The sequence below is a fragment of the Elaeis guineensis genome, chromosome 9 (genome assembly GCF_000442705.2).
Source record: "Elaeis guineensis isolate ETL-2024a chromosome 9, EG11, whole genome shotgun sequence".
NCBI lineage: Eukaryota > Viridiplantae > Streptophyta > Magnoliopsida > Arecales > Arecaceae > Elaeis > Elaeis guineensis.
Genome location: NC_026001.2, coordinates 22,597,838 through 22,609,750, shown reverse-complemented (window position 1 = coordinate 22,609,750; position 11,913 = coordinate 22,597,838). Strand labels below are relative to the sequence as shown.

Here is an 11,913-nt window from a genome sequence, read left to right as displayed (position 1 = left end):
AAGTCAGAGAGGTGACTGGGCAACAGTGAAATGAAGACAGAGAGCTCAATCGAGAGAGAGAGGGAGAGGAGCGAGCCTGTGGATTCGAAGTCGAGAAGTGGAGAGATCGAGATGGGATCGATCCCTTGCACTGTTGCCCTCCCCGATTTATATAGTGGAACGCGGTATGGCGCCGTCATTAATGGCGCGGACAATTGAGGAATTGTCAACTCGCTGTAGACTGTCAGAGTCGCCGTGAAAATGTCATATCGCCGCGGGGCTGTCAAATCACTAGGATTGACAACGCCCTCGGCGGGACAATGCCCTTAGGTGACCGTGCCGCATGTCGCTGTCAGAACTGACAAGCTCTGGCGGCTGTACAGCGATCGGAAGAGTCGACCGACCCTAGGTCGGTGGCCAGCTGAGTGGCGTCGGGTGGAGATTCGGGTCCCTCTGTTGGTCGGCCGGCGAGTCTTACGTGAATCGGCCATCAGACTTTTAGGTTCAGTCGGTCGGGAAAAGTATGCCCGACCGACACATCCTCGTCGGTTATGGGCCGTTGATCGGCCGGTGATGGCGCCCGTCGGTCGGTCGGTCGCCCCGGCCGTTGGTCGGTCGGTCGGTCCCTTCGGCCGTTGGTCGGTCGGTCGGTCCCTCCGGCCGTTGGTCGGTCGGTCGGTCGGTCCCTCCGATCGTTGGTCGGCCGGTCGGTCAGTGGGTATTCCCCAACAAAGTTCTTTGTGCAATATTGTCTACACAAGGGTTGACAGTTCTTGCCCCGCTTACAAGGAGATAAAATAAGGCCAAATCTTTGGGAAGTTTTTTTCTGAGGAAGCCAAATTTATGTAGTTAATTCAACAAATATTACGGATGTGCTGTTAGAAATTTATAAAACTATGGAAAAGTTTGACCCTTTTTTTTTTTTCCTCTCTAATTCACTCTCCTTAAACTAGCTAATCCAAAACACGAAAGAGAGTGTCAATAGTTGATAAATTTTTTTTTTGGAGTTTCGTACCAATCGTCTTTATTTGATGGCATGGTGGTTGAATGGAAACCGGATAACAACAATTTTATCCAATCCGGATCTGATTAAAAAGGCAGACATGCAGAATAACTTATGTCCGTTAAAAACCAGGTTCGCTTTTTGAATTTTTATGCCAATTAAACCCGAATCGATCAGTTGCAGCCCTATCACCTGGCTGGATCCCTGGCACCCCATCTCATTTCCAAATTTTTTGTATTTGCCCGGTGGAAGAGAGCGGCGAGATCGATTGGAAGCATCGCTTCGCAGAGGAAAGGATGGTGAGGGTAGCCACCTACTTCGCCATGAGCTTTGGGGCCTTCCTCTTCTGGCAATCCATGGACAAGCTCCACGTCTGGATCGCCCTCCACCAAGACGAGAAGGTCTCTCTCTGTCGCATTATATCCATTTTGCACCATAGAGCTATGCAATGGTAATGTCGTCTGTTTATTGAAAGATAAATGGATTGTAGAGGGTAAGGTTATTTCTTTTTTTTTTTTTTCCACTAAGTTCGTACACCCGAGACTTTGGATTTAAGAATGCATTCGATCTATGTGGATGATCTATGGAGGGTGAAGTTATCTGTGATATCTTCCAGATCTGCGCAAACATTGGCACATTTCAATTAGTGTTGGAATCCTCCTATACCTTGTAAAAGTCTCATTTTGGATTTTTGGAAGAACTCTCAACCTAACCATATCCAATTTTGTTTCATGAAGCACTTTGTTATGTTTTCTTGATGTTTTCCTGTAGATTATCCACTTGATGTCCCTTTTCCTTCTGTTCTTAAGCAATCATCGTCAGTCTAGATTCTTTTTGTCCTAGTTTTTTAATTATTGTTGTTATTCAATTTCCCTTGAACCCCCTTCGATTCCGGGATAAAATAGCATTGCCCAGCAATTCTCTTATTTTGCGGAAAATGAAATGTTCTCTGGTGCTTCAGATGGCTATATATCAACCCCATATTGATAAGGATTAACTGAAAAATAAGAAATAAAGGGTGGGAGAAGAACTGAAGTCTATTACAAGATTACTCTAACTGTAGACTGCAACAGTATTCCTGAATTGAGACTTGTAGGAGAATGATAACTCTCCTTAAACTTTCCTATCAAAAAAAGGACCTAGGACTTTCCTCATATGGTAAAATTTGTAACTCTACAGGAGTCTACATAAGCATACATTAAGGTAGTTCCAACTTAAAATCTTTTGGTGTCTGAAATTTTTATCAACCTAGATTCAAAGTAGGATCCTTAACTTATGTTCCTGCTTGAAAACTCTCCACAAAATAGCCCTACTAGGAAGTTAAACATGTCTAAATTTATCATGAAAGATTTGAAGAAAATAGCTATATTAACTGAAAATCAGCAGATAAATACATAAGTTAAGACTTTCTTTCGCCTAGATCACGTATAGTTTGCCATGAATGATTGATCTTCAATCTTGATTGTCTCAAGTCCCCATGACAAAGGAATTGGTTCCAATTGTTGAGCCCCAACATTGAAGATAAATGCCTTGGCCTGGAGCTCTACTTCTCTTTGGTGTGAGTAATGTTGTTGGGGCCTTGGTTTCCTTATGAAAAAGGCTAAGGCTAATGTGCTCCTCCTCTCAAACTCTTTAAATTGTACTTGATACCTCATTATCCTCTTTAGAAACATCATCTTGTTCCTCATCTTTTCAAATGGGATGTGCCAAACACTTAATCACTTATTAATTTTTTTCATTGCAGCTTCTAGAAAATAGTAAACCATTGGATCCAGATAATGAGTTTGACCCACTATAATAGTGTCAAAAGCAAGCTTTTGTTGTTTTTAGATTTTGGACACGAATGTAAGAACTAAATTAACTTTGCAAAATGTTATTCTTGTAATATCCTCAAGCTGATTGAATAGGTTGGATGTGAAACATGCATATTGGAAGACCTCAGTAAATAGTATTTTTAATGTTTCTTCTACACAATATAAATGTTATCTTAATTAAATTTATTTTTCTACATATCTCATACCTTCTTTTTTCTTCATTTCGCCAACTCAGATATGTGGACATGTGTCCAAATCCAATCCTTGTGTAGATGTTCATGCAACACCATGTCTTGTTACACTCCACATTCGCCAGCATTTTGTAGTTTTTGAAGAATCCCTCATTCTTGATTGGATCTGAAAATAAAGAATGAGGAGTTTCTTTCCATGATCACTTTCTAATTCATATCAATTGAAAATATTATCGAATCCTAGTATACTATGAAGATTTTTTTTTTTTTTTGCAATTACTTCCCATATGTTTAAAATTTCTTTAGTCTTTTGGCTACTAATGCATGTGGAGATATTCATATGTAGGTTCAAGGTGGTTCTAATTTCTAAATCTATAAATAGATGTTCTTTACTATTATTAAAGGCATCTTGAGTTCCATTTAATTCTACATATATTTTTTTAAATTTTTTGTAAGTTTTCAAATTTTTCTCTGTTTTTTCCCTCCTATCTTGCTACCCTATTCCTGAGTATATCTTCTTTTGCACTAAATATATACCTTTATTCCTTAATTTTAAAGAAGCTATTTTGTAGGTTTTTATCATTTTTTATTTACCTTATTTTTGTCAGGTTCAAGAATACCTTTTTGTTTTATCTTGTTATCATTTTTTCTAATGACTTTGAAGAATGGTACATCAAACTTAGCACCTTGTCAAAAGTGGTTTAGATTTCTTAATATACAGCCTTTACGTCATCGTATTATCTGAACATGGCGTTCTTATGTTGTGCATCTTCATGTGAATGTTAAGTGTTAACTCTCCACGATAGAATTAGTGCTGTTAAAAAGCTTCATGGTTCATAGTACTGGTTTCGGTACCATACTGCTACCCAACTGGTAGAAGAGAATATTAAGAGATCATGTCAACAATAAATTACTGTAGTTTCATAACGGGATGGTAATCTAAGAATCCTCTTTAGACTTAAATTGGTATTCCCTAAAGGTTCCAAGGATTCATTTATTATGCTGCAGAAAATTGTGCTTTTCTTGAAATGTTGGTAGGTGAACCACTTCAATATGACCAGCAATTTTGATTCAAACTTGTTAACTTGCATCAACCACTTCGATATGACTTATCTAACATGGCTCGGTAGTTCCACCAGTTGAGTAGGGTCAAGCAAGGCCACCTTCCCAGTTTTTGTTTTCCCTTCTTTCTACTCCCCCCTTTCTCCTCCCTTCTCATGCCCCGTGGTCAGGTCTGAGTAGGTCAGACTAATTAGTCTAATAGATCAGGCTCATAGAGTTTGATCCAACTCATACCTGATTTAATCTAACATATTCCCATACCTTGCCTAAGGGGTTGCCTTGGTTGTGTGGCTCTTCAACTGCCTTGCATAAGAGCTAGGTAACCTGTATAAGAACCGTAGACATTGGGCCACCTTAGCGCTCTGCTAGGTAAGATGGGTACTTGAAGAACTCACAAGGCCTAAATGGATTGGTGGACTTTGATGGGTTTTGTTGGCTACCTAGTAATCTGATCTGATTTATTAGTTTAAGTCTATCTTCTCCTTTCCACCACAAGCTCTCTTGGGCTAGTTTTTTGTTCTCTTGGCAGAGAGCAAAACATAGCAAAGAGAATGGAGAAAAAGGACATGGGCTGCAATGGCAATTGGACAATCAATTCGCTGGTTATCAAAGCCATTGGGGTTTGCAACTATTGCTGCTACAGCTGTTGTATTAATTGCGATCTCTTCTCTTGCAACTACTGCGATAAGCCATGATCCATAACCCCAATTGTATGGCCTTGTTCAAAATATTTGGTTGACTATTCGAGAGTATTGAATTTGGATGCATTTTATATTTAAAGTGCTCTTTGATTCTCTGTCAACCTAACATTAACCCCCTTTCTCATCCAAGCTGGGGACTGGCCTTGGTGGTGTTAACTGCTGAAATAGGGGCAGTTTTTTTCAGATATGCTGATGCTGCTTCTATTCTTCTACCTATCCCTTTTTTTATATTGTGTATACATTTTGGAATGGATGCTATGGATAAACAGATGCTTGTTAATGTGTTTTCTGTGAGATTAGTAGAATCTCACAAATTATTTTTTTTGTTTCTTTTTTATTTCATTGTTTAGTTGTTTTAATTGGCAATTTTCTTATTTAGCACATGAAAATGTTCTGTATGATCAGGTTATTGTCACCTATTTTAACTGAAACTTAGAATGCCAAACCCCATCCACAACATCAGGGGTCTACTGAAAGGAAAAATCATATATTGAATTCAAATATGCGATCAATTATGGGAGAATGATATTCTATAGGAAGAGATTTTGGGAAGCCAGCCAAGAAAAAATATGGTGAGGGACTATCTTAACCCGAATGAAGGCAATTACAGTCATGTCCTACTAGCAGCAGATATACTAATGCAACAAAACACGTGCCATCACTTACTGCAATCAGTTGTATCCTTGAGAAAGGAATAACAGTTAGGTAGGACATGCCCTCCCCTTTCAATCAAACAGGGGGAAAAAGAAAAGGACAAAGGAATAACTGTGAGAGAGTCATGGATTCAGTGGAAGGTTTCAGGTAATATTCCAATTAACATCTATGATTGTAGCCAGACCATATTTAAGATATCCATGCATTGAAACAACACATACCTGAATAAAATGTCTAAATGATAAATTTAAGGAGAATTAGTAAGGTTTCTAAAGAAATATTCAAGGTTTTGGGGCGCCAAGCAATCCATAGTAAGTAGAGACCTTAACTACCTAGGCGACTAGTTGTAAGGATACCATTAGATGTTAGTAAATGTTACTAAAAAGACATGCAAGGTTGTCAAATATCACAGACCAAGCATTTCATGCATTTTCTTCAAATCAAACACTTGGTGCACATCTTCCTTCTTGGAAAAAAAGGACTCCAAAAGAAGCTAGATAATTATGGAATTCTCTGGAAGCCTACATATTTGGCAAGAAAGCCAAATTTTTCTGGGCTTTTATGAAAGGAGCTAGAATGATCCTAACCATTAAATTTGTGACCCTTATACATTATTCTAACCATTCTCAATTGCCAAACCACCAAGCAAGAAGTTGTAAGAGTTCTTTAGTGGAATACTGCTCTTTGTTCTCCTACACTCATCTTTTCTCTTTTGTGCTCATCTTTTCTCTTTCTAAGAGTTCTAGCTTGAGGTGCTAGACTTGGAGGTTGACTTAGAGGTGATTAAGGGAAACCAAAGCTTCTTAGTGTTGAACTAGTGTTGTGGAAATAATAAGCCCTTGAAAAGTGGTACCAGAGCCAAGCCCAATGTGCGCCACAATCCTTGTTAGCCATTTCAGCCCCTCACTAGGGGATACTTGGGTTGAGAAGGACCCTTTAGGGTTGAGTATGACCGAGGCCATGGATCCCCCCTTCCCTCCCTCTCTTCATGTGGGAGTCAACCATGAGCATCACGAGGTTGGGTAGAGAAGATTATCATAATACCACATCGACTAATAAAAGGGTTGTCACATAGACTTTATTAGCCTAAGCCAGTCCTCTTCCCAACAGCTTAAGCTTTTGGGTTGTCAGACTGTGACACAAGGCAACCAAGCACTCAGAAAGACAAAAAATACATAAAAGACCAATATTTACATGATCAACCTCATTTTCCTTGTAGATCATACAAACAGAAATTCACCAGTATAGCATAATAGATGTAGAGACTAATCAAAACAATGGCATGTCATTTTGTGACATCTTGATTAGCCAAGTCAAATATAGGAGTTCAGAGTGACAATGGTATCACATCATTGAAATTTAAATCTGAAAAATAAAAATTTGACAAGTCTTTAAAAAAACTTTATAAGTCATAATTGAAATCCTATATTTGCATTAAAAATTGCATCTAGGAGAAAAAAATAGAAAATAGACGAAAATATGAATGGAAACGTGGGAAAAGAGGAAGAAGAGGATATCAAAAGATATTCCATATAAGAAGACAGAAAAAGAGTAACAGGAGAAAAAAAGGGAAAAAGGGAAGGAACAAAGTATGACAAAATAAAATGAAAAACTTATGGGGACCTTCGACTTGTTAGAATTGCTGAGTGCCTCTGGGAGGGTGTTGGGCTTCACGAGAGCCTCTGATTCGAGGTGCATATGTTAATGGGTTGATGATAGCTAGTAGAAAGCTAGTTACTTGCCCTAGCATCAAAGATGAGGGAGGTGTTCAGTTGGAAGAGGGGAGAAGGAATGACAAAACCAAAAAAAATATTAAATTGTGCTGATTGCACTTCTAGTTTAACCAAAATAAGTTTATTTTAGTCGTGAAAATAAAATAAAGTGAGAAAATACAAAATAATAAAATTGGAACCCATGTATCCTTTAGTCTAAGAGTGTCTAGCCAATCACTGCCTAGGCAGTCCAGGCTCTCACACCTAGGCAGACTGCTGACCGCCCAGGCGCCTAGGCAATAGCTGAGATACAGAGAATTATTTATCCAACATGACATGCAAAACAAAAAGGAGAGATGTATAACAATGCTTTTTAGGAAATAGCATACAACACTATAGAACGAAAATACGCACACATGATCTTCAGTTTGCTCATCTTCAATGCTCTCATCATTATCATAGTTGCTTTCAATTGTGTACATCGTGGTCTCCAAAAATGGTTTGTCAAATGAGAGATCTGCAACTAATGCATATGAGATGCTTCCATGACGTGCGTTTTAGGAGATCTTCCTCTTTCTCTGTTCTTCTCTTATCTTTGTACATACAACTTTTCTGGTGGGTGGACAGATGGAAGGGATGGCAAAGGAAAGAGATTTTGGGGGAGAGTAAATTGGTTTTGTACTGAGGTATTTGGTACTCACCTGCCCTACCTGTTAACTCTTCCTGGGCATTTTGGACTGCCTAGTTGCCCTTTTGAGCCTACCCGGCTGTTTATGCATTAGCATGGGTGCTGGGCATTTTGGGCTGTTTAGTTGCCTACTTAGGCCTATTCATCTGCTTATGCATCCAGCACAGGTTCAGTATCCTCAGTTCCTAGGCAAGGCAACAAGTCCCCATGGAGCTGCTTATGCTAACATTTAAAGCAGTGTGGTCTCTTCAATGTCTGTGCAATTTCTACATCATTTACTCCTGCTGTCATCCTAATCCCTGTTCTTGGGTGAAGGAACTCTCAGTTGTACTGCAGGTAGGTACCTTGGTTCTGTGAAACATCTATTCACCGTGTAATCTGCATTATAATACTCATTTGTAATCATTGTACTTTTAGTCTTCTAAACTGTTTTGTTCCTCTTCTACAACTTTGATGCTGAAAGTATCAAATTTTATTGGGGACATTCATGGATTGAAAAGGTGGGGCTAATGTTATAGCTGCTTCTGGGTTATTAGTTCTTAAATGGAATTTTTGAATGTTTATGGCAGTGCAAGTAAAATGTTGTATTTCAAATATGTGAGAAAACACATGAAGAGTTGTAAATGTTTCCACTGTTGCCATGGATGGGTGGATAATTCATTTGGAGGAGGTGCCTCCTGAGGAGTAACAGGGGTGTGCCTAGCTTTGCTGAAGTGTTTTTTCTGCTCTTAAATGTAATGGTGTAAACCTTTTTATCCTTTTCTTCAAAATCTGATGTGTTGAATGACAGGTTTTGCATATAGATATTGACTAAATACCTGATGGTAGTGTAGATGAGTTGACACCACCAAGTTGGGCTTGGTGTTACTTGCAAAGATATGTGTTGGACCAATAATGTCTCAGGTGTTCAGGCTAATGGCAGATTTTAAAAAATTTATAGCTTAGGAAAGAGAAACATGCTAAATCACAAAGCACAATGAGGGAAATGAAAATACAGGTTTTGTTGCATGAAGGTTTTGATATGTTGGACTAATTGAAAACACTTCTCCTTCCTGAATATGCTTAATATAACACAATACACAGCTTGCATGTGTATAGTGATAAAACTTATCCTGGGTACCATTAAATGTTTGCTCCATATAGAAAAACTTGTATATGTGGCACTTCTTTTTCCTAATTGAATGTTCTCTGATGCCATTGTATTCTTCTGGACTTTGGGCTACATTGAAATTGATAGTTGCCAGCTTTTACGAGTTAATTTATTCGTAGCCCTGACCAACTAACCACTGCAGATTGTCAGTCATAGGGTACATACAGCCTGCAATGATGTAATTACAAAAACTAGTAAGGGAGTAATTATGTCTGAAAAGTGTGCCATCATTTGCATCTCTTCTTTTTTCAAAGATTCTCTCACTTCAAGTACTATTCTCTTTTGTGGTTCTGATTGGATTTTCATGTTCTTTCAGAAAGAAAGACTGGAAAGAGAAGTGGAGATAAAGCGGGTTAGAGAGGAACTGTTGGCTCAAGCAAAACAAAAGGATTCTCTTGCATGAATCATGTTATTCTACCCTTGCTAAGACATCTCATTTGGGTTCTTTTCCATTAAAATTTTTGTATGCTTAGGTAAGAGATTTCTCAGAAGCATGATTCCTGATTGCCACTAAATGCGGGTAATAAGCTGGCATGGCATTCTTCTTTTTCCTAACTTCATGCTTTGAAGCTTTTCAATGATATCGGATGGTGTCAAGAACATGACATGATCACTGTCCTTGCTCTGCTGAATTAATGCTGCAAGGAAAAGCAATAAATAACAAAATATTCCTTTATGCGTTGCCACCATCTGTCATTTGATGCTTGTTTTGTATAAGACAAGACATGGGTGTAACTAATATATGTCATGCATGATAAAATGTCTGATCTGGTGAATTACCATGTGGTGAATTTGCTCATGGGAATTCTGTCAGGTCAGGTGGTGAAAAATTTGCATTGGCTACACGCTTAAAGTACATGACTTGCTAAGCTATATCCATTCATCACCTAGTCTATCTATTTCATTTAGATGAGTATAACTATTACCATGAAAGAATTGTAATATAATATACCATTCACTTGCTACATATTTAGAGTTATCTACTGTTGGGATTCATACAAAGAACTGCGATCTGCACAAAATGAAGAGACTACAGATCCATACGGGGTTCAAGGACACAAGCTGGCTTTGAAAGTTGGAAAATAACTACCACACTCAAAAGGTATGTTAAACAACTAATTGATGATTACAATGTATTCATGATAAGTATCATAACTTTGACTCTTTACATGTCTTCACAATTTTAATTTAATTCTTATACATAATGTTGCAGCCAATTCCCTGTTGTATCTGTCACCGACGAAGAGCATCTGCAAAATAAAATCCACATTGATCGAAATTGTGTCCGACAAAAATCTTCCGATGCTTAAGCCAGTAGAGAATGGTGAACAGCAGATAAAAAATTTAAAGTAGCAGAGTATCAGCTCCGAATTATCTTACCAAACGTTGTTTATTTACTTTCTTTTATAGACGAGTAGTTGGTAACCATCTGTAACGGTTAGACATATGGGTCCCACATGTTCTGGCATTATATGTTCATGGGGTGGGTGGTTATACCTGCTACTGATCATGTTCTGACCATTACGTGCTTCTTGCACTGGCAGTTTTAGGTGAGCCGACTGTATATCGGTAGTAGTCGTGGAGATCCGAATGAGCATCAATCGATAATTCTGATATGTCGATGGTCATCGGTTTAAGATTAATCGAGTTGTTGTGGCTAAGTCTGTTGATGGTTGAGGATAGTCGATTGTAGATCGATCAACTGATTGTTAGTTGGTATTTTATGCTTATGAGGTCGATAGTAAGTCAAAATCAAGGAGGTTGGCTGAATTGTCCCAATAGTTGCTCCCTATTTTCAAGTCCAAAGTAGTCTGATATACGTGTTGTCACATGGTCTATCACATTGGACGAAGGGAGTTTATCACGTGTTATCTCGAGCCTCGATTCGGCTGCAGGTATTAATGATTTTTCAAAATACAAAAGGTCTTTAGTCATTTTGTTGTTTCGATATCTGTGAGATCATTATTGGGATGTCTTTTTGGGAAGATAATTCGATGTTCAGAGAATTCAGACGATTTGATTTTGACTAGTAGATTTCAGTCACGTGTCCCGATGTCATTAGCTCTATGCCGTTTACACGAATAATGGTGAGGTAGCGTGATCTGGGAGTAGGTGCGTCGATCCGTCCGATCAATGGTCGATCTTGATGTAGCCACGTGTCGACATCTGAGGAGATTCTGATTTGAGTGATTTCATTCAGACCGTTGAGGGGTCCTATATATATAAAGTCACTTTTATTTGGATTTTTTACTTTTGTATTCATCATTTTTCTCTGCAACAGAAGGTTCTACCTCTCAGTGTTAGGAGCTTCTTAAGTTTTTTGTTCCTTGTGCCATCTTTAGCTTCAGATCGAGTTCCCATTTTCTTCTCTTAGGATTTTCTTTTTCTTTCTTGTTCTTATTTTCAATGGCAAGTAGAAGTAAGAAAGCTTCATCTTTTTGGGATAGTCGATCGGAGAATCCGATCGACGATTCTCCTTCGGGTCTGGAGACGGAAGTTTCTTCCTTATCCGGGCCCAATATTGAATGGCTCTGGGAACAATATTGTGTCTCGGAGCAATATCAACTTTTCGCTTCTGATCCGAACGGTCGGGTGAACTTTCCTCCTCCGGATCACGTTATATTTTATATCAAGGACCTTCAGATCGGTCTTCGATTTTCGATTTCGAAGTTCGTTCGAAATCTTCTTGATTATTATGGTCTTTGTCCTGCTCAGTTGGCTCCGAATTCTATCTGGTTGATTATCAGTTTTACTTCGTTATGTCGTCTTATCCTATCTGATCCTCGCCCTTCTTTATTTCGAGCTTTCTTTATTCTCCGTCTTCACCCCAAGGCCAAAGGTTGGTAGTTTTTCAACCCGAAGAAGGGTCTTTCTTTTATCTTCGATCTTCCATGGTCCATTCATGGGTAGAAGAATCAATTTTTCTTTGCTTCTTTTTCATCTCCTTGGGGCTTTCCTT

At 38.7% G+C, this 11,913-nt stretch overlaps 1 protein-coding gene across 1 annotated transcript; it reads left to right on the top strand.

Annotated features, from left to right (window-relative positions):
• The first annotated feature begins 956 nt into the window (after positions 1-956).
• On the top strand, positions 957-9,630 carry LOC105051293 (uncharacterized). The gene is made up of 3 exons (XM_019852713.3): positions 957-1,114; positions 1,235-1,383; positions 9,271-9,630. Exons 2-3 carry the CDS (start codon positions 1,279-1,281, stop codon positions 9,355-9,357), a joined length of 192 nt encoding a protein of 63 aa, XP_019708272.1. The 5' UTR covers positions 957-1,114; positions 1,235-1,278; the 3' UTR covers positions 9,358-9,630.
• Positions 9,631-11,913: the final 2,283 nt, after the last annotated feature.

What these genes read in the sequence shown, in the direction of transcription:
- LOC105051293 (XM_019852713.3), top strand. Translation starts at nt 1,279, where the DNA reads ATGGTGAGGGTAGCCACCTACTTCGCCATGAGCTTTGGGGCCTTCCTC. An exon ending in CCCTCCACCAAGACGAGAAG is followed by an intron (nt 1,384 to 9,270) that starts GTCTCTCTCTGT and finishes ATGTTCTTTCAG; the next exon opens with AAAGAAAGACTGGAAAGAGA.